This window comes from Argentina silus (assembly GCF_951799395.1).
Source record: "Argentina silus genome assembly, chromosome: 12".
Lineage (NCBI taxonomy): Eukaryota > Metazoa > Chordata > Actinopteri > Argentiniformes > Argentinidae > Argentina > Argentina silus.
The window spans coordinates 19649224-19672675 of record NC_139666.1 but is presented as its reverse complement, the minus strand read 5'-3'; the positions used below and the strand labels follow the sequence as shown (position 1 = coordinate 19672675).

Here is a 23452-nt window from a genome sequence, read left to right as displayed (position 1 = left end):
GCAACTGTATGCATGATCTGAATGATGTGTTATGACTCATAACAAAGGGTATAACTGCATGCTAACATGGAAAACCAATCACTCCTCAAAGATGTGTCTATCTGTACTCATGCATCATACATGTAACTCAGTGAGCATCACCAACATACAGTATGTCTGTTACATCAACAGTATGGTCCCCAAGTTTAGTTATGCCCTGGCTCCCACGTACTCTGTACCCCCGACCCCCCCCCCCCCCCCCCCGACACACACACACACACACACACACACACACACACACACACCCAGACATCAATGAATGGGGTCAGCCCATGAGGACATAGTCGTCTGCACAGTCCTCTTTGATTGACAAGTCCTGGGCGGAGTCAGATGGGATTTTAACGATGGCGTAGTCACAGTCGTCTTCGGCAGAACCGATGACCCCTTCTGTAGCCGTGGCATTGCTATGGTCAATGGTGGCATACGTCATGTCCTCCTCCTGTCGCAAAATGGAAAGTACAGTTGGGTTCAGCATCTACGGCTATATCCTCATCAGTGGAGGCTGGTGGAGGTAGAAATCGGAGGATGGGCTCATTGTAATCAATGAAATGGAATGCATTACAATGGCCCCGTCCTGATTATCTTACATAGCTCCCTTCCTCATGTCCTTCCTCTGATGACCACTGATCTAATGACAGTTCATAAGAAGGATATGCTTTAAACTTTATGTAACAATTTAGCAATAATGTCGATATCCTTATAGGATACAAAATAACAGGGATGTTCCACCTTTTAAAACATGTTTCCTGGTTTAGCCCTGACCTCGGCTGTAGTTGATTGGCCCAGACAGTTTGTAGTTACGTATTTAGCTTCCTTAGATACTGAGTAGTCATATTTCTAGCGCCATAGGGCCCCATTCATTCTGAACATATGTCCAAAACACCTTGCAGACACTCCAAACCAACTAATATTAGGACAGAAAAAGTGACTTTACTGCGCTGTAATCCACTTAAGCATTATGTTACCATGACAACAAAAATGCAAGTGTATTACAGCGTAACAAAGTGACGTTTCAGAAAAAGAATGGAGCCAAAGTCTTCAGAGAGGGCGTTTGTCATAATAACGGGCCCAAAATATGACTAATCTTTATTTATAAGGGAGCAACATATGTAACTAGAAACTGCTCGGGCTAATCAACTACAGTTCACAAGGTCAGGACCAAACCAGGAAAACATTTTAAAGAAGTGGATCATCCCTTTCAGCAAATTAACATTATGCAAATTGGATCTCAGGTGAGGATCTGGCGAAACATTGTTATGTTTTATCTCCGAATGAGCAAATCTAAAGAGAAAGTTACCTGATAAAAGAATTGGAGAAGGCAGTTACAGTACAGCTTCTGACAACTACAGGGAAGTATCTAAATGTACAGTACAGTACATCCTTACACATACAAGCCTCACCATATGTCAGCGGTTAGATTTGACTATGTAATACCTTCTCACATTTCTGGACAATGTGAACACAGACTATTTTTATACCCCAGAACTCTCATCGGACATGAGAAAACCACAGCGTGTTAGTACAACAGTATAGTTCAACTGTACCTTTAACAAGTTGTTCAACTTCGCTGATGATTGCACTAACACACAGCACTGTGGTCAAGTGGACCACATGCTGTACACAACGCTTTGAGGGCTTTGATATCTCACACACTGATGTATAGGTGATTTACTTACTTTAGACTAATGTCCTTGTTGTAAGTCACTTTGGATAAAAGCGTGTGCTAAATGTCAAAAATGTAAATGTAAATGTAAAAACACACAATCTATTTGCAGGGAGCAGTGGAGGCTGGTGGAGGTAGAAATCGGAGGATGGGCTCATTGTAATGCATGGAACGGAATGAGGAATGGTATCAAACACTCAAACACACGTGTTTGATACCATTCCTCACTCCATTCCATGCATTACAATGAGCCCATCCTCCGATTTCTCTACTGGCCTCCCCTGGACTTCACAAGTTGCTCATAGCGTAGCACAGCATTTTGCAGTGAGATGAACTGAAGCAAAGCTTTTCAGCTTAGAGCAGGGTATGCTATCCAGTCATGGTTTATCTACATGCCATAGCCTGTACAGGTAGACTAGCTACAGGCTAATAACAGGGAGCCCTCAGTGTGATTGATTAAAGGACATGATAACATACAGTCAGAATCCTAATAACCATAATGTACAAAGTAGAGTGTAAATATTGTTGGAGCTTCTTGTACCTTCTTGCCGCCATCATCATTGTCTTCATCCCCTAAAAAACAACAAAACAATAGTGTTGCCATGTTTTTGGACATTGAAATATATAACAAGAACATGTGTCATGATTATAGAATGGTGATAGAAGCGTTACCATCATTATTTCTCTTCTTCCTGAAAAAGAAAAGCAGAAAGGAAAATGTGATTTACTGCTCACTCTTACAACTAAGAAGGAAAAGAGGGCTATGTTGTCTACATTCTATCACTCCATAACTTATTGTAAGCCATATGAATTCTGTTAGGGGTAGATTTCCAAAAACCATCACAGATCATTTGAAATAACTTCTCGTAGTACATTTACATTAAATTCAAATGAAACCGAAATAAAATATGTTGGACCAAGCAGCATAAATGAATGGTAAGAGTACTTTACGACATATGATGCACACGTTTTATACGCAACATAACTGCTGCAACAGGAAGTTCCTTCCTACGTGCATGAAACCAGTGAGCTCAAGTGTTTCCTGTCTTGCTGTTCACCGTAGGTCCCCTCTCTTCCTGAGCTGCATGCCTTCATAGTTAGCACGGTACGTGGTTGTAGTAGCTCACTGTTATCAGTAGTAGCTCACTGTTAACATCAACTCACAGCACAGACCAGGGTTGTAGCTCACTGTTAACATCAACTCACAGCACAGACCAGGGCTGTAGCTCACTGTTAACATCAACTCACAGCACAGACCAGGGCTGTAGCTCACTGTTAACATCAACTCACAGCACAGACCAGGGCTGTAGCTCACTGTTAACATCAACTCACAGCACAGACCAGGGTTGTAGCCCACCGTTAGAACTCCACTTGTGGCAGGGTACAGATGTGAACTCACAGCACCAGATACAGACCAGCTACAGACCAGCTACAGACCAGCTATTTGCGCAAAGGGTTTTTAGTTACATAATGTTGCTTCCTTAGATACTGAGTAGTCATATTTTGGGCCCCATAGGGCCCCATTCATTCTGGAAATATGTTATAACACTGTTATAACAGCATTGTGGCAGGGAATGTACAGACTCATAGCATAGCAACTCATAGCAACAGCTACAGTATACAAGTGTCTTTCTCAAGTGATACTTTTAATATTGATATATTATTATATATTATTGATAAACAAACAAACCACAATGTGTGTACTCTACAGAACGTGGGTCTCTATGACGTGTTTGATCTGCAAAGCACCAACTGGGGTGAGGAGTCCTCACTGACTGGCAGTGGTAGGATTTTTATGATATTGACGCACAGAGAAAACTGTTATCTGGTGACTACCATTTCCTGGCCGGTAAAGCGATTATTGCAGATATAACTTGGCACGAACGGATTGCTTTTGACATATAAAAAGACGTTTGACAGATGCACAGAGCATTAAATCCAGGCTTTTATCTATAATGTCATGAAGTGACAATGTTCATGAGGTACTGTACACTCGCCTGGTGGTCTTAAACTAAATGTTTTGTCCTGGCCCAGCACTTACACATCTGATCTAACTAATCACTGATCATCCTCCTCAGTCAATAATCAAGTGTGTGAATTCTAGGCTGAAACAAAAAACAAGCATACAATACACACTGGCCCTCACTGGTCTAGCCCTGGTCTAGCCCTGGTCTAGCCCTGGTTTAGCCCTGGTGCTATCTATCATCCTCACTCAGCTCAGCTCCCCCTCGGAAAGGGTCCAAATTCGTTGAACGTGTCGAGACCAACTGAGACAATCTTGAGAGCAGCATAACAGACGAGAACTAGAGCATAAAGAGAAAACAACAGGTATCCTAAATAGCGTGGACAGAGATCACTCACCTCCGTGTCCCACAGAGATAGTTTCCCATAGTACGTCAGCTGATTGGGTTGGAGCGCGCTCAGACGGTGCCAGGTGTCGAGGTCGTGGTGCCGCGGTGCCAGTTGGCACGACTTAGCGACCCAGGGGGCTCAGCTTCGGAACAACTGTCTGTCTGACACGGCCTCGCCCCCCCCCCTCCTGACAACACGAGAGTGTGTAGAGAAGACGGCAGCGGGAGAGAGAGAGGAGAGAGATAGAGATAGAGAGAGAGAGAGAGAGATAGGGAGAGAGAGGGAGAGAGAGAGAGAGAGAGAGAGAGAGAGAGAAAGAGAGAGAGGGAGAGAGAGGGAGAGAGAGAGAGAGAGAGAGAGAAAGAGAGAGAGGGAGAGAGAGAGAGAGAGAGAGAGAGAGAGTGAAACAACGGCTTGTTTGTGTTCTTGTTTCCTGTGTTCTGTGGTTTCCAACAGCCTTTCTCTAACCAAATTAATACTTACAGCACACACACACACATGCACATGCACACACACACACACACACACACACACACACACACACACAAACACAAACACACACATACCTTGCATATTATATGGTGCTGTACCGTAACGAGAAGCAGTGGTGAGGAGGTTATCTAAACATGTAGGTATCTGTCCACCTTGGGTGTCCGGTTTGCATGAGGAAGGGAAAATGATCAGACAGCCAAGGTTTTCCCTCATGTATATCCAGCCATTCACCTAAAAGGAGAAGCCCCAAACCATGTTTCCCTATTGGAATCCCTACATGCCCTTGTTGCTCAACATCAGCAAGAGTACGAGCATGTCTAATGAATGATGTCTCTGTTGTACCACGTGCCACAGACATCAACAGTAGCTAACCCCTCTGGTTTCAGGTTCAAGTGAGACAACATCCAAAGGTAAGAAAAAAGAGATTTGTAAATATATATTGGACATTACAAAGCAAAAAAAAAGAAAAGAAAAGAGAGTGGTTTATGCTGCTCCAACTACAGCTGTTTGTTGTGTCTATTACCTCCAATTCTCCTTCAGATGTCAGAACGGTACTTTTTGATCGAGGCAGTGATGTCACCCTAAAGTGCAGCAACAAGGCATGGAGTGAGATCATCTCCACGGCGTGGACCATCCACCTACGTGGGCAGGACGAGTGTCGAATAAATACTGACTACGAGAATCACAATCATAACACATGCGGCAATGGAACACACCTGATCAATGCTTCGGCAGGCCAATCCAACCTGTTTATTCCAAAGCTCTCTGAGAGAGATGAGGGGCTCTACCGATGTGAGACTATGTACAAAGATGGGGTGTACACTGAACACATACATGTCTCAGTTCTCGGTAAGGCACCAGTTTCATCTTACACATTAAAAAACGAACGCACTCACACACACACCCGCGCATGCACACACACCCACCCCCACACAAACCCACACACCCACAAAATCGATGAAGCAATCAAATGACTAAAGGGCTTATGGTCTGATTCCTCCTCTCCTCCCCTGTGTGTGAAGCCCCTCCGAGGGTCTCTGCCTGGCAGGAGTGGGAGGGCAACAGACGGGTGGCGGTGTGTTTGGCAGAGGGGGGGAAACCTGCCGCCTCCATCTTTTGGAGAACCGCACGGAACACTTCTTTGAGTCAGGTCAGCAGATTACATACGGTCCAGAGCCCAGACGGCTTCTACACGGTGGAGAGACGCCTGGTTCTGCCTGACGACGGCTCGATGGACCACCTGATCTGTGCTGTCATTCATCTCTCCTGGACGGAGGAGCACATTGTGACTCCCCTGACCCTCCACAGTGAGCTAATTACATATGGTTACCTAGGGTATTGTGTTGTATTGTATCATATAATCATAGATTGTATAGTATATCAAATATTGAATTGTTTTCTATGTTATGGACTATAGTGCCCAGTCATATAGTATCATGTTATATCATATGGTATATTGTACATTAGTTTATTCTGTATAAGATAGACCAGTGGAGGTTGGTGGAGGTAGAAATCGGAGGACAGGCTCATTGTAATGTATGGAATGGAATGAGGAATGGTATCAAACACATTTCTACCTCCACCAGCCTCCCCTGAGATAGACATATTTTCTCTTATCAATTCTTGTGTTGATACTCTCTCGTGCAGAGGAGAGGCGATCTGGGGACATCATCACCTGGGTGACGTTCATCAGTAATGTCCTAAAGCTGATGGGGATCATCGCTCTCGTCATGCTGACTGTCTTTTGTGTGCTGAAAGGAAAAAGACTCAAGGTGAGCTAACACACACACACACACACACACACACACACACACACACACACACACACACACACACACACACACACACAGAAGGCCACACAGAACACACACCAGAATGACGAAAATAATAAAAAAAAATCTGTGGCAAAAGACGGTATGATAACTGACTAAATACAAAACGATAACTACACATACACACACACACACACACACACACACACACACACACACACACACACACACACACACACACACACACACACACACACACACACACACACACACACACACACACACACACACACACGTGTAATGGCAGTAATGGCTGCTTATGTGCTTTATAGAAAACATCCCAGGATACTGAGCTGGAAATGAGTGTGGACAGTGTGAGAACCGGATGAGAAACAAACCAGTTTGAAGTATACATTCTGTAAAACAAAAAAGAAGCTAAATAAACAAATCAATACCGTATTTATTCAAATGTTTCAAATGTTTTCATTTCAACTGAGCACAAACTCAACAAAAGCAGAAATCTGCTTTACTCTTTTCTTGACACAAGAGGGTGCTATTGTAACAGTCTGGACATGACTTGAAAAGCTACTGTAGACCAAACAGCAGCCTTTCACCTCAAGACTTCATAGTTTCACTTCTGATAGTAACAACATGGAGAGCATGAGTCACCAGGTGAGAGGTTCATGTTCACAGATGGAGCGGTGTAGGTACTTTCCGTGTTAACCACAAAACTATGTTTAGACACAAATTCATGAGTGAATAAAGTCAAGGAAAACTATACAAACGTTGACGAGACAGCATGGAGACAGCATGGAGAATTCAACCCAAGAGAATTTGATTGTGGATGTATTAAAGGCCTACTAATATTCCTTAAATCCTTATAACACTATGCTTTAGAATCAACAGCGTGAGCAACATGTATGTGAGCAGTTTTCCCCTACTTCCACCAGGGGAGGCTGGTGGAAGTAGAAATCGGAGGACGGGCTCATTGTAATGGTTGGAATGGAGTAAGTGTTTTATATCATTCCTCATTCCATTTCATGCGTTACAATGAGCTCCTCCTCCACTTTCAACCTCCACCAACCTCCCCTGGCACCTGCGGTATGGCCACCACCACAGTTAGAGCAGAGGTGCACTGTAGCACTGTAACAGTGTAATGACTGTCCGACAGGCTTTAGTGTATTACTGATCTAAATCCATGCATTTGTGTTACCCTCGTACAGAGCATAACTCATAGCACAACACACAACAATAGCAAGGATTCAGTATCATACAGTATGAGGTCCTATCAGTGACAGGGTGGAGGGGAACAGTATGTTGTGTGTTGAAGGGGGCACTGGGATATAAACAATATCAAAGCGGTCTCCCTGCCATTTTTTGGTTGGGTAAACAGCTGAGGGATGGGTCTGGAGAAATGTAACCACTCTCAAATTCATAAACAAAGCTATGGATGCAAGGACTGACCATCCATGAGATCAAAATGATAGTTTTAACCATGTTTTGAAGCTATAGTGTTTGTTTACAATTAATGGAGTAAAACAAGCTTATACAGTGTTTGGGGTTCTGACGGGGTAAAACAGACAGAACGAAGCCAATGAGGCATTTATAAGTTATATTCTTCAATAATCAATGGCTATATGTAATTCATTAAAAAAAACAAAAAATGCATGTACCAATCCCAGATTGCCCCTTTAGGTGAAAACCTGCTGAAAGGTAGAAGCAACAGGCAAGATGTTATCATGGCAAGTGGGCCGATGTAAGAGGGCAGGAAGTGAAAACCACTATAGTTACGTAGTTACGACAGAGAGAGAGAGAGAGTGGGGAGAGAGAGAGAGAGTGGGGAGAGAGAGAGAGAGTGGGGAGAGAGAGAGAGAGAGAGAGAGAGAGAGAGTGGGGAGAGAGAGAGAGTGGGAAGAGGGAGAGAGAGAGAGACATATACATACTGGTACAGAGAGACAGAGAAAGAGAGCAAGAGACAGAACCAGATACAGAGAGACAGAGACAGAGACAGAAAGACATACAGAGTGTACACAGTGATTTGCTCTGACTAACACAGGGACATGACCCTCTCTGAGAGGTTGTAGGTCATCATAGTGTCTTCACCCTGATGGACACATCATCGTTAGACCGCCTCCTGTTGGTCCTGTGCCTCCTCACACTGGTCTGGATCTATGGCAATGCTCAAGGTAATGTCACACACACACACACACACACACACACACACACACACACACACACACACACACACACACACACACACACACACACACACACACTTATGCTTATCATATTCAGGCAGTAGGATCCTATACTGTTTGCATGTTGCTATTGACAATGCTTGAAAACTCTCTCTGTATCTGTTAGTAAGGGAGTGTCACTGGAACTGCATGACCTGTGTCAGAAGGGTAAACTACTGTATATGTCAGGAGAGTCACCGTAATACTGATTGACTGATTGGGTAATGACTGATTGAACACTGGTAATGTTATGAATATTGACACACTCTGTAGGTATTGGTTGATGTGACTACCTATGGCCCCTGGTATGAGCATTGATTACTTTATCTTATGATGACTGATGGAGAGATAATTCTCTTACTTAAACAAATGTATTTGTTGTAAGTCGCTTTGGATAAAGGCGTCTGCTAAATGCCATAAATGTAAAAAATAAATAAAAAGAAGTAAATTGAATGTCTCCCCCATGAGAATATAGACAGTGATTCATAGGATTATACAATTATTTCATGTTACATTTGAAGAGGATGACAAAAATCTCATTGTGGTTTGTATTACATGTGCCCTATCATGTATCATTTCCTGTAGCTGTATAGGGCTCGATGTGCTCATTGTGGGCGCTTTCAGTTTTCACCCTTTCCCCCCTGTGACAGAAAGTTACCCCAGAGGGGGGGGTCACATGTGACTGTGTGTGAGGTAGAGGAGAGTGACACGTATTCAGAGGACTGAACCAACATGCTAGATTTAACAGCAGTTTGATTGTCTGAGAGATCCTATCATAAGTACTGTGCATAGCCCACTTTAAAACCACAGCAGTGCTGTCTGTGGAAACCTGACAGAGTGACACACAGGTGCTGTGTGGATCTGCTGAGCAGAGAGTGATGGTTGAAAGTGTCAGACATGCTGTCATCTGAAGCCATCATACTTTCAGTACTGGATGAATTTCCCTCCTGGAGACAATACATCACTCTCTGTAAAAATGAATAAAATACACAGAGGTGTGAAGAACAGTAGAATGTAACTTCTCAGTATTTAAATGAGGTAAATGACTTCTATTTTTGTGACATTTATGGAGACCTGTTTTTTTTTTATTGCAAGAGACCTATGTCCCCTCTCATAAGAACCTGCATGACTTAACGTTCTCTGGCTAGTGGTAAGGTGCTGGGCACTGAGATGTAATGAGCCCTGGGCTTGTGACTCACGTTATTTTTGGACAATAACGACTTAAATGTAACGATATAAATCTTTTGTCATTAAATGGAGAGATAGATAATAAGACTTGATATCTGTCAAACTGTAATTTTCTACAGAAGACAACATGGGGATTGACAGCACAGACACCAACACAAGTGAGAACAGTGTTTTATGACACTTCACTTTTGCAGAGAATGTTGTGAGCAGTTTGAGTAGAAACAGAAACATGAACAGCACCTGCAGGTACCAGGGGAGGCTGGTGGTTCATCTGAGGATTATTATATATAACGTTTATTTGTGATATGTGACAGAAAGGCTGTGTCTTTTCCTTTCTACCTTGACAGATGACTCCCCTGACGACGTGCAGGATCAGGATGGGACCATTCTCAGCTGGCTGCCTTATGTTTGCATCTGTTCTGGCATACTGCTACTGGTCACCCTGGTGACAGGAATCACCTTTATGAGCCTTCATAGATGTAAAGGTACCTTTTGCCATGATGCAAAATCTACCTTCGGGGCATGCTGTTGGATTACAAGCTCATACGTAGGCTTATCAAATATCTTCATTTGATCACATAATCACCCAAACTTTTTATGCATATGTTTTTTCAGGATCATTTTGGTCAACCAAAAACAGGACAGATCAGCAGGTAAAGAAAACTAAGGAATTGTCCTTTTCAGTCACATCCAGCAGTGTTATTTCATGATATGAATAGTGTCGGTGAGTAATGGTCCTAAACTAACCTGCCTGGTTAAGCATGTGGGTAAACTTGTACAAAATAGCAACCATGCAGTAGTAGTGTGTTGTTGTGTCTAACTGTACTGTATACTGTATGGCACAGGAAATGTCAACACTGGCCTTACCAGCTCTCCCCAAGGCAAGCCCTCCATCTCTGGCCATCCATTACCATGCCCAGACCACCAATCTCTACGACAACAGTGTCCATGGTAACGGCATCAATCACCAATCAGCACACAGTCTTCTGATGACACCAGATGGGGCCGCAGGGGGTCAAGTGTCAAACGATGTTGTGTACGCTGCCCTGAACCACCTGCCGTCCGGAGGGTCAACAAGACCCCCAAGAACCCCTCCTACCCCATCCGCCCAGGATGAGAGCTCAGAGTACGCTGCCATCCGGGTCTGCTGAGCCCAAAGGTCCTGTGAGAGGCCCAAGGCCCAAATGACCAGTGTACCGTTGACTGTGTTTCTGGGACAGCTTTCATAGATCTTCACGCTGACGTAGGGAAAAGTTGATGGTTGATGAAATTGGACTTTTCTTGGATTCATGTTTGTTGATGTATTGTATTGTATTCGGGCTTGCACGCAAACATGTACGCACGCACACATAGAGACACACACACACACACACACACACACACACACACACACACACACACACACACACACACATGTCCCCTAAGCAGGATATAGAGGTGTGAGAGTGTGTGCTTCTGACACGACGCCTCGGAGCAGAGCATTGCAGAGCAGTGGAGAGGAGAGGAGGGCTAGAGTGAAATAACCTAAAAACTGCATGTTTTATTCCTGTGTGAGAGTTGCACGTTGAGAGAGTCATTCGTTCTTATCTCCCTCGTTGTGGTAAACCATCATTAGTTGATGGCTGTCAAAAACATCTTCATCTCCAAACCTCTGGGCCACACAGACCACACTTTCTATAACCCCTATTGTTAGGTTTGATACAGGGAAACTCTCCCCTAAGAGAGCTGCTGTTGTGATTCCAGTCTGTTGGAGTATTATTGATGGTTTGAGAATATAAAATCATTCCTCATATGAAATGTTGCATGTTGTGTGTGTGTCAACCAGTGTCTGAATGTGTGTCTCTAGTCTGCTTGCAACTGGGTGGGTAGGTGAAATACTGTATGTGTGTGTGTGTGTGTACGTGTGTCAGGGTTGAGCTAGATGGGGTTGGGGGCTTTCCGTGCTTCGTGGAAAGACATTGAGCCCAGCCATACACAAGAGACCCTGCTCTCCCCCGTAGTACGTGTTTTATCCTTCAGACGATGGAAATGTCATTTCAATGGAACATGAATGTAATGTAAATGTTATGCATATGACTGTTCTTTTGTGGCTTGAAGGAGATTGTGAAAAACTGGAAAATTATGAGTGGTAGTGGCATGTTTGTAATAAAGTGATCCATACACTTGGAGAGTGTACATATGTGGAACACTTGAGAGTCAGTCAGGTCATTTAAAACCTTACTCTTGGTAGGAAATGTTACCTAAAAAAATAGAAAGAAGTCTGTATGGAAATGTATGGTATAAAGTGAACTCATGATAGCAGTGTGTCAGTGGAGGCTGGTGGAGGTAGAAATCGGAGGACGGGCTCATTGTAATGCATTGAATGGAATGAGGAACGTGTGTTCGTCATCAAGTGTGTTTGATACCATTCCTCATTCCATTCCATGCATTACAATGAGCCCGTCCTCTGATTTCTACCTCCACCAGCCTCCCCGGCCCCTTCAATCTTTCCATGATGTTTCTTATTTCATCAAGATAGGGTGACATTCTGTACAGTGTTCTAGTGAAGCAGGGATGGATGGCCTTTGGCCTGATCTTTGGCCTGATCTTTGGCCTGATTCATAGTCTTACTGGTAACACCTCTGACTGGTTCCTGTTCGAATCTTGTACTCTGGTAAAAAAACAACAAACTCTGTGTTGAGTACACACCCCAGATACAGACCCCAGCCTCGCACCGTGCAGGAGGATGTTGGTGGTTTTAAAGACACATTGAACAGGAAGTTCTATGTGAGCAGACCACCAGTGTTGCGGGGGCCGTCTCAAAGAGTACATTTGGTTAACCTCTTTTCTGCTTTAATTTCATTATTAATTTCATTATTGACTGTATGTTATTCCGAACTCTGATCTGAGCATGATCCACACAAAACGTCAAGGTGTTACCTATCCGGCTTTTGCATCTGATCATCATATTTCTAATGTGATAACAGTTTAGTTTGGGTCTGTTTTTTAGGTGGAAATTAGCCAAATAGGGCATGGCGTTTAAGAGGTTAACTGTGATACTACCAGCATTTCACCAATACTAATCATGTTATCTTTGATTTAACATTCCGGGGGATTGGTAGATATTATGGGAGCTGTCATACCAGGACACTCCAAATGAAGTGTTACTGAATGGTCTCATTAGAGCTTAGATGTTTTTTTTAAATAAATGCTTGTGTTTATATACAATTTGTATAATAGGTCTAATATGGATTGGTTTAATTACATCGATTTCTGACCAAAATAATTCCACTAACGGTGCTACAATGGCACACAAGTGTTCATTGTCGTTGACTGTGTCATGGATGATATGGCATTGATATGTGCTGCCCTCTAGTGGAGACATCATCCTCTTTGTACATAATACCCTGTCGTTTCTTCCACCATTGTGATGTCTGACTGCTATGCCACTGTCAGGATGCTAACCTAGAGTGTGTTATTCTAGATAAGGCCCTTATCAAAGGATAAGTCTTAAATCAACAGCCTTATTTCCTCCAGCTGTATTTCCGCAGAGAGTGAAAAAGAAGATGTTATCAGCAAATGGACTAAAAACATATTTTTTTTCTCAGGACGTGAGTATATTTTGGGATACGAGACCGGGAACAACAGAGAGAGCGAGGTTAGAGAGGTTGGAGACGTGGTCCTTTATCTGCTCTGCTGACGACACTCAGAAGTCAGAGGTCAAGTCTGACGGTGCAGTCTGAGAACTCTTCATATTGGTCTGCCTGCCAAGACCTTAGCTGGGAGTAGGTAGGAACAGCCAAGCTGTCAACACACTTCTTTTGTTAGTCTTGGAGAAATGTTAGCATCTCTGGAACAACTCTCCCTTCAGGGAATGGCCAAGGAGTGATGTCTTACGGACTTACCTCCAAACATACGCCAGTAGAGGCGGGTGGAGGTAGAAATCCACCAGCCTCCCCTGACATACAGGTCCCCCATGATTGCCCATGATGCCCAAGATCATAGAACTTTCATCAATCCTCATAATCTCTAAAAAAAGAAAAAAAAGAAAAAAAGTTTTCTTCTCTTTATCAGAGATGAAACACACAAAAACACTGACCAATTGGTTTTCTTTGGGTGATGTCCAAAGGCACAGATAACATTCACTGAGTTTCTGATTTGGGGACATTCGGACAACAGATGTCCCTTTCATTCGGTATTAAGGAAAAATCTGGACATTCAAGAAATCATAATGTTGTGTGTTGTTCTCTATTCCCATCATAAGGAGTTTGTGTAAAGACAAGCCGGTGAGGACGTCATGAAGACTGTGATGGGTAAGGGTTAATGAAGTCCATATGGGCGGAATGGAATTTTTCCTCCTACTATGGGTGTCTGTCAGTCAGAGCCCACACACACACACACACACACATACACGCAGGCACGCACACACACACTGCCCTCTGCCCCTTTATTGTTATAACACACACACACACACGCAGGCATGCACGCATGCACACACACACACACACACTGCCCTCTGCCCCTTTATTGTTATAACACACACACACACGCGCACGCATGCACACACACACACACACACTGCCCTCTGCCCCTTTATTGTTATAACACACACACACACACACGCAGGCATTCACGCATGCACACACTGCCCTCTGCCCCTTTATTGTTATAACACACACACACACACACACACACACACACACTCACACACTCACACACTCACACACTCATACACTCACACACTCACAGTTGGCCCACAATTTCATATCTGCCTCTGTGTCTTATCTAGGATCCTGGACACACTAGAGGCTGTGTATGTTTTCTTTAGAGGACAAAGCCTTGGTTCAGCCTACAGAGAGATGAGGAGTGCACCATGGGAAGGGGGAGGGGGGGGGGGCCGCCGGAGGGACATGACAGCCTGGACGACTGAGGTCACTCTGAGCCCGCGTGACTTCACACCGCAACATTCAGGGAATCGCTATGACAAAGCGGACCAGGTGTGTGTGACAGTGGAGGAGTGTACAGTGTGATGTGTGTGTGTGTCCATGCATGAAGTGTTGACCAGACATTCACACCAAATTTCCCAGATTATTTGTACAAATATTTGCAAAAATACCTTTGAACTCTGGTGACACACAAACATATTCCAGGAGAGGTTCTATTAAAAAAGAGAGAGGCTCTATTAAAAAAAACCAGTATGATCTGACCCCTCACAAGAAAACATTCCACTCCGCTTCAGTTTTTCCCCATAATCGGTTATACATACCAAGCCTAGAGGACATAAACACACACATACTGAACAGAGAGGGTAGTGTGTACAGCATAGAGCTGATAAATACACTTTAATTCACCATTGCTGTAGTCCTCCAGCTGGATATAGTGTGTGTGTGTGTGTGTGTGTGTGTGTATGTGTATGTGTGTGTGTGTGTGTGTGTGTGTGTGTGTATGTGTGTGTGTGTATGTGTGTGTGTGTTCTCCAAAGCCCTTCTCAAACCCCTTGGCTTGAGATAACACAGGGCTCAAACAATGTGCAGATGGGAGCCAGGTCTGGACAAACAACAGCCAAGAAGAGAGGAATTCCACCTTTTTTTCCCCTTTAAAGTCAACCCAGGTGTAGCCAGCATTCCTCCCCATACACTCTTAAGCTGTGGTACCAGATCCAAACCCGCAAGTTTTCTTCCCTTCTCTAGCACGGTGACTGCCGATGGCACTTTCTTCTGTTCTTCTCAAAGGTTTTTACTTACGATGACTGACGTATAGTTGATTCACTTACTTAGACAAGTAAGTGTGGTTTACTGTGAGTTCAACACAATTCCACACACACCTAGTGTCTCAAGAACACACACAATGTTATTTTGTCATTCATGTAACTTTATCATCTCATAACACATCATAACATAGCACATCCAAGCAACAGCATTTGTCTTCATATGGGGGGTCTGTACTGTGTGTTAACCCTTTGATGGGTGGTCAGTGAGGAGCGTGGTTAGTGTGAGCTAGATCTGCGTGTCAAACGACATTGGCAGTAGCACCGGACATTGGACAAGCGTGTTAACTGGAATGACAGAACCTCCACACACATATTTAATGCTTATACGTGATACACATATCAAAACTAGTCAATGTACAATGACAGTTGGAAAAATATCCGCTACCCAAGAACTGGACTGAAGGAGGGTGATGTTTACGATTACATACAGAGAAATACTAAAGACCATGCAACATGATAACCAACCGTGACCGTCTTCTCCTAAAAAGGCAAGCAACCGTGACCGCTTCATATCCTATGCTTATACTGTACACACTGTATAAGGAAAACAACTTCAGCATTTCATGAAGCTTGAGTCCGCAGAGGCCTAATAGTGATGGCCATAGAACGATGCACGCACACACCTATACGCACACACACACACACACACACACACACACACACACACACACACACCTATACGCACACACACACACACAGGCACGCACAGAGCATACACACACACGCGCACACACACACACACACACAGAGCATACACACACACACACACACACACACACACACACACACACACACACACACACACACACACACACACTTCCTTAGTACTGGCAATCACCAAGCTTGACACTCTGTTGATAATGCATTCCGAGCAGGGCGCTTACAGGATCTGAGCATAGCGTCTGCTTCAGGGAATCACGTCAAACCATCTGACCATGGAATCTGACACACGCACGCACGCACGCACGCACGCAGGCACGCACGCACCCACCCCACATCATCATCATCATCATCATCATCATCATCATCATCAGAAGTGGACTAGCGGTCTATGTCGGAGACCTGGGGATGAACCTTTAATTAAAGCCAGTCTTATCTTAGGTCCACAAAGAAAGCACAGTTTAATGGGTAAATGCTGCATGTCACACAGCCTCAAACACACACACACACACACACACACACACACAATGATGTTATTCCAACCCTTAACCATTTGTTTTAGTTATCAATTTGGCATAGCAGGTTGTCTCCCACGACCCTTCAGAGCAGAATGAAAACAGAGTGCATTCTGGGATTTAAAGCAGGGTCGTTCCCCACGGGGATGCGTTTCAGCAGTCTAAAGATGTTTCAGCCTTCACTAGTCTCCTTCCCTTGATCCGTACTGGTGTGAAAAACAGGTCAAAGAAAACGTCAATCATCTACCTTTCTCCTTTTGCTTATCGTGACTGTGTGTGACAGCAGTGTGCAATATATGTATTCCTATATGGATTATGTATGTGGCTGTACGAGATGCGATGTATGTATTGTTTATATGTGGAGTGTGTAGTGTACAGAGTCTATTTTGTCTACGGCAGTCCTGTGTGTCTAACACTACGTTCTCCCTCGGGGACATTCAAATTGGTCCTATCCTACCTCGTGTGTCTTCAGAGTACAGATGTAGGAAGGAGACAGGGAGAAAAGGAAACGTCTTCAGACTGCACACACGCAGGCACACACACACACACACACACACACACACACACACACACATTCCATAAAATAACTCCTCTCATGTATCACAAGTCCTGTCCTGTACTATCATGGCAGATTAAAGATTCTACATGGCATTTATCCTTTTATCCATTTAACGTCTCCCTGGTTTTCCCACGGTATTGGTCCCATACGTCATGTGAGAAGACATGCGGTAAGTGAAGTGAAGTGACTGAAATGAATGTGTGTGTTACGAGTGGGTGGGTTCAGACCAGGGGAGGCTGGTGGAGGTAGAAATCGGAGGACAGGCTCATTGTAATTAATGGAACGGAATGAGGAATGGTACCAAACACACGTCCCTGACCCTCGTTCCATACCATGCATTACTATGAGCCCGTCCTCCGATTTCTACCTCCACCAGCCTCCTCTGGTTGAGTCTCTGGTCCAGCGGTGTTGGTCATGGTAGGATTGTATTGAGTATCTTCTCTCCTTGAGGCGAGTCAGGGTGATGTCGTCTTCCCTCCTCTCCTCGGGAGACGCAGTGGAATGTTGAGGAACAGTCTCTGATTGGCTTTCTGAAAAGCATCACCTCCTCTCTTCTGTCTCCAATTGAAAGCTCACGAGTCTGGACAGGGGAGAGAGAGAGAGACAGAGAGAGAGAGAGAGTGAGAGAGAGAGAGAGAGAGAGAGAGACAGAGAGAGAGAGAGAGAGAGACAGAGAGAGAGAGACAGAGACAGAGACAGAGAGAGAGACAGAGAGAGAGAGAGAGAGAGAGAGACAGAGAGAGAGAGACAGAGACAGAGAGAGAGAGAGAGAGAGAGAGAGAGGAAGGGAACATACCAAAGTAATACGCTGGGTGCAGCTCTAAAATGGTTCATGTCACAAAATGCATTTTAATTGAATACGACTAAAACTGCCTCTAAAATGGTGTCAACCAGCATCTCGGAGACACACTGAATCCAAAACACATAACTGGAATTCTCCAATAATTTCCTGGCATTGAGCGAAGCCTCTGCGAGAAGCTGAGGCCAAGAAGACACTGCATTTTGGTCTTATTTTGAGGTCACAATAATGTTCCCAATAACAACGTTCAACATCTTAAACCTGTCTGGCAGTCTGAGCGGTTCTCTCCTCTCCACCACAACCGCCTGGCTTCCTCTCTCTCTCTCTCTGTTAGACCACAAACTGTGCATACCATACTTGACAGCGCCTCAGAAGGGCTAAAGACAACTGAACCTGAGGTCAGGCTCCATAGTGAATACTCAATAAGAGGGGCAGGTAAAGTGCAGGTAGAGTGCAGGTAAAGTGCAGGTAGAGTGCAGGCAATGGAGAAGCAGTCTGTCCATCATTCTCTCCTGTGGGGTTTAGATGGTAGCAGTCCAGCATGTTGGCAGATACCGACAGACAGACAAATAGACAGACAGACAGACATACTGTACACGCATACATACATACATACATACATACGTACATACATACATACATACATACATACACACACACATACAGGCATACATACCACGGGAGGCTGGTGGAGGTAGAAATCGGACTATTGTAATGAGGGCTCATTGTAATGCATGGAATGGAATGAGGAATGGTATCCAAAAAACCACTGACACATAGATACAATAGTACAGTACCAGTCATGTCTACCAGTTAGGCCTGAGTGACCACAGACACTAGGGACAGAGTTAAACAGCTCCATCTGGCCCTCTGCAGCGTCATGTTTGTCATTCCTCTGGAGGAAGTGGGGGGGACATTTCTACAGCTGTCAGAGTCACAGAGAGTGAGTTTACAGTACAAAGCATTATCTATGGGAGCTACTTGTCCCAATTCTCCACACTCATTACCTTCCTTGTTTCCCACTCCCACCAAAACATCAATTACAGCAGTCAGGGCCAGGAGCAGATATACCTTTCTCTCTCTGGCTTGAGAGACTGGCTTGGTTTGATTAAGTTAGCATTGTCAAACAATTGGTTTTGTGTTTAGGGACAGCGTTAAATCATCCGGACGCCAACCACAGGTTCCATATTTCCGGTGGATGAAATCATTTCATATCCTTTTGTCGTCTGGCATCATGCTTCCTATTGCTTTCTGGCATCACTCTCGGATGTACCACGAGGCCATGGTCACACACACACACGCACGCACGCGCACACACACACACACACACGCATGCCCACGCGAGCGCACGCACGCACGCACACACACACACACACACACACACACACCTGTCCTGGGCCTCCCGTATTCTGTGACATTATATTCCAGGGGGACTGACTGATGACTTCAGGCTGGCAGTCTCTGACATCCCCCTTGGTTGAAGTCCCTTCCTCTACCATTGTACTAGAAGGATGTTTCCATCCTTTGACAGTCAAAACACACACATATAGGTTGCACACACACTCATGGATGCACACATACACAGACACACACACACCCACACCCACACCCACACCCACAACCACCCACACCCACAACCACCCACACACACACACACACACACACACACACACACACATACACACACACACACACCCACAACCACACAGTAGCAGGTCATACTCTGATTTCCCACATGGGGGTTATAGTGGAGCAGTCGTAAAAAAAACGACACAGGCCAAAACACACAAGGAAATGGAGGGCCACTTTGAACAATGTGCCGCATTGACACAAGAGACACACTGACCCTCACTATAATATTATAACTCACCACAAACACACACACACACACACACACACACACACACACACACACACACACACACACACACACACACACACACTGGAGGGTTTCCCACAGAGCCAAATATCCCAGCTGCAGAGAATCAAGGCCCTTAAGAGCTCAGAAATAGCCAGTGGGGTCATGAGGGCTACAAGGTTTCTCACTGGGGCGCGGTGCTACTGTCCTCCGGGGCCGAGGTTAGCCCGGACTGCAGGGAAGGCTGGTGGAGGTAGAAATCGGAGGATGGCCTCATTGTAATGCACGGAACGGAACGTGTTTGATACCATTCCTCATTCCGTTCCATGCATTACAATGAGCCCATCCTCCGATTTCTACCTCCACCAGCCTCCCCTGACTGACTGTTACGGGGGAGAGGAAACCTATGAGAGCTGTGGCCTAACAGTGATGTATGACAGTAAGCCATTATGAGAGGGTTGGTACAGAAGAGGGGGAGGCTGAATCTATATAGAATGCATCAATAAAACACACACACACACACACACACACACACACACGCAAACTCACCATCTTTGCGCAGAAAGCACTTCCAGAGGCAGAAGCAGAGCGACATGACCAGCAGAGCAGCCACTGTGGTCACGGAGATCAGGATGGTGAGAGCAGTCCCAACTAGAGAGAGAGAGAGAGAGAGAGAGAGAGAGAGAGAGAGAGAGAGAGAGAGAGAGAGAGAGAGAGAGAGAGAGAGAGAGAGAGAGAGAGAAACATATTTCCCCCAGAATTTATTTATATTTTTTTGTGGAAAATGTTTATTTTTGTTACTGGTTATTTCACTTGATTTGTTGACAATGTAAACATATGTTTCCCATGCCAATAAAGCTCCTTTGAATTTACTTGATTTTAATTGAATTGAGAGAGAGAAAGAGCGAGAGAGAGACATTGATCATTTGCCTTGGTAAATATGTTATTTCTATCTAACGTGTTGACAGTTACTTGGTGTAAACACAGTGACTCTTGTTTGAACCAGATTAACTACATTAACATTTCATTTGATTATCTTATGTACATGTCTATAAATTAGCCATGTACATTCTTAACTCTGCGTGGCTGGTAAATCGACTGCGCTGAACTGACCATCTTTGTGTGTGTGTGTGTGTATGTGTGCGTGTGTCGGTGTGTATGCGTGCATGCATGTGTGTGTGTATGTACGTGCGTGTGTGTGTGTGCGTGCGTGTGTGTTCCCAACATTGACCTCTCTGTGTCTGTGTGAGAACCACTGTTGTTTTTTTTGGCTTTTCCTAAGCTAATATTCAACTATTAGTCAGTGTTCAGTTTCTTGGCTTCTGCCTGTTGAGGTCAGAGTACTTTCTCCAAAACCAGCTCATAGAAATACTAGCATGAACTGTTGTCCAGGGAAAACACAGAGACTCCTCCCAAACTCCTCCATGAGACACACACTGCGCACACACACACACACACACACACACACACACACACACACACACACACACACACACACACACACACACACACACTGCTACGACATACTAAAAGCCTTCTTAGTGAGAAACATCTTATCCTGTAGTTCAGTCAATTCTTCTCACCTAAAATGAAGCACTTCATATCATGCTCAGAACTTGTACTGTCAGTGATTTCTAGACATAAGCGTGTGTGTGTGTGTGTGTGTGTGTGTGTGTGTGTGTGTGTGTGTGTGTGTGCACATGTACTGAAGCTCTCACTCACTCTTGGTGTTCATAGACACAGCGATAGGGGACTCCAAACCCTTATGGTGGACCAGGCATTTGACGGACACGTCCTTCAGAAGCCCTGCTTGGACGGTGAGGGTGCTGATGACCAGCGTGGTCCCGTCCCCCTGGTTGACCTGTGATGACACGGGGGGTCCCATGGTGCGGTTGTCCCTCTCCACGTTCCAGACAATCTCCGCAGGAGGGCGGGAGAGAGACGTGCAATTGGCCTCGATCACCCCTGGAGATACGGTCTTGTAGCTCACTTGAGGTTTGGGCAGCACTAGGAAAGACACAGACCAAAAAAACAATATTATTATGAGAGTCATATCACATTTGAGGATGTTCAGACTAAGTTGGTAGGGTAGATTCCCAATGTCATACCTTGGATCAATCTATTTGAACACCAGGGGGAGGCTGGTGGAGGTAGAAATCGGAGGATGGGCTCATTGTAATGCACGGAACGGAATGAGGAATGGTATCAAGGTCAAGATACCATTCCTCATTCCATTCCACACATTCCACATTACCTCCACCTGCCTCCCCCTGGTGAACACACGACGGATGGCATGAAACCATGCCAACACGTGCGTACTCGAGATCCATATGCAACGCGTTCAACTCTGTTTTCAATTCCCCGTCCTCCTCCCAGGGCTGGGGAAGGAATGCGATCCATTGGAATTGAGAACATTTGTGTTGGCGAGAGCCTGATCTGGCCGCAGATCGCTCCAGCACTTGGCTCTGCTCGCTGGTGAAGTGTCTTCACGGGCCTCAGAACCGATACCAACCCGCAATCTGGTTTCCATCTGGAAGCAGAGGTGGGATACACCATGGAGGAATTCACACAACAGAACATTGCACTGTGCTTGTCTGCTCGTTGAGGTCTCTTGAGTTAAGACTCTCCTCCCTCTCTCCCAGTGTTGGTCAGATTCCCTTTTCCTCTCCTCCTCCTCCTCCTCCTCCTCCTCCTCCTCCTCTCTGTCTCCTGTCCACACCCAAGATCTCACACAACAACAAAAAGGAGAGAAATAATCCAAAGGAAAAAGACAAAGGAAAAGGGGAACGGGTGGGTTCTAACCTCATGCCATTGGTCACAATGGAAGGTGTGTACAGTATTTGTGTGTGTGTGTGTGTGTGTGTGTGAGGGAAAGAGAGAGAGAGTCAGAGAGAGAGGGGGGGGGGGGGTGGGGGGGTGGGGGGGTGGGGAGGTGGGTAGCAGAGCAAAACTTTATCTCGGGCATCTGCCAGGCTTTACTGTTGGAATGGCCTACAGTTCCATTTCAAACAAAAGCTTCGCTGTCTGTTGTTAATAGCAAACGAAAGGGAAAGTGAGAGAGAGAGAGAGAGAGAGAGAGAGAGAGAGAGAGAGAGAGAGAGAGAGAGAGAGAGAGAGAGAGAGAGAGAGAGAGTGACAGAGGGAAGCACTGTCTGCGACAAACAGTGACACAGTCATGCCTTTCTGGTGTCACCCCCCCCCCCCCCCCCCCCCCACACACACACACACCCCATCCCTCTCTCTCTCCCTCTATCTAATAAGCCCTTTCCATGCTGTAAACTCTCTCCCCAGTGTCCCCTCAGGCAGACAGATCAGCCGCCACATCGCCACCAGTGTTTGTGTTTCAGTTACAGCCATCATCGCACATCACACAAACACAAATAACCACAACTTCAAACACCCATCATAAACTAATGTCAACTAATGTCCCTGATGCTACACTGGCTACACTCTGTGTAGTCAGTCACACTGAGATTGTCCCTGTGGTGGAACACTGCATCTGGGAATGATCCACATTCCCAACCCTACCCCAACCTTTTCCATCAGCGATGGAGCACAGATGTATCCCA

General features: G+C 45.0%; 3 protein-coding genes across 3 annotated transcripts in view; 1 reads left to right on the top strand and 2 right to left on the bottom strand.

Annotated features, from left to right (window-relative positions):
- Positions 1-250: 250 nt before the first annotated feature.
- Positions 251-4238, bottom strand: LOC310813475 (uncharacterized protein). Its single transcript, XM_083682507.1, has 4 exons — positions 4064-4238; positions 2375-2394; positions 2244-2275; positions 251-478 (listed from the first exon to the last, which is right to left on the bottom strand). The coding sequence occupies exons 1-4, from the start codon at positions 4090-4092 to the stop codon at positions 305-307; spliced, it is 255 nt and encodes an 84-aa protein (XP_083538633.1). The 5' UTR covers positions 4093-4238; the 3' UTR covers positions 251-304.
- A 4014-nt stretch (positions 4239-8252) lies between these two features.
- On the top strand, positions 8253-11874 carry btla (B and T lymphocyte associated). The gene is made up of 4 exons (XM_083681982.1): positions 8253-8504; positions 10091-10228; positions 10359-10396; positions 10589-11874. The coding sequence occupies exons 1-4, from the start codon at positions 8426-8428 to the stop codon at positions 10892-10894; spliced, it is 561 nt and encodes a 186-aa protein (XP_083538108.1). The 5' UTR covers positions 8253-8425; the 3' UTR covers positions 10895-11874.
- A 5709-nt stretch (positions 11875-17583) lies between these two features.
- The window catches only part of LOC310812818 (OX-2 membrane glycoprotein), a 9476-nt gene continuing 3607 nt past the window's right edge, over positions 17584-23452 (bottom strand). The window contains exons 5-7 of the mRNA XM_083681529.1: positions 21606-21890; positions 20433-20534; positions 17584-17806 (exon numbers count right to left, since the gene is read on the bottom strand). Of these exons, the coding sequence (XP_083537655.1) occupies positions 17799-17806; positions 20433-20534; positions 21606-21890 (395 nt within the window). The 3' untranslated portion in view covers positions 17584-17798. The remainder of the gene's footprint in view (positions 17807-20432; positions 20535-21605; positions 21891-23452) is intronic.

Bases quoted from the DNA above. Each gene is read 5' to 3' on its own strand.
- LOC310813475 (XM_083682507.1), bottom strand. From the start codon at position 4,092: ATGGGAAACTATCTCTGTGGGACACGGAG. The intron at 2,395-4,063 runs GTGAGTGATCTC...TTTCTTTTTCAG, and splicing joins TATCTCTGTGGGACACGGAG to GAAGAAGAGAAATAATGATG. The intron at 2,276-2,374 runs GTAACGCTTCTA...GTTGTTTTTTAG, and splicing joins GAAGAAGAGAAATAATGATG to GGGATGAAGACAATGATGAT.
- btla (XM_083681982.1), top strand. From the start codon at position 8,426: ATGGACACATCATCGTTAGACCGCCTCCTGTTGGTCCTGTGCCTCCTC. The intron at 8,505-10,090 runs GTAATGTCACAC...CTACCTTGACAG, and splicing joins GATCTATGGCAATGCTCAAG to ATGACTCCCCTGACGACGTG. The intron at 10,397-10,588 runs GTAAAGAAAACT...TGTATGGCACAG, and splicing joins AAAACAGGACAGATCAGCAG to GAAATGTCAACACTGGCCTT.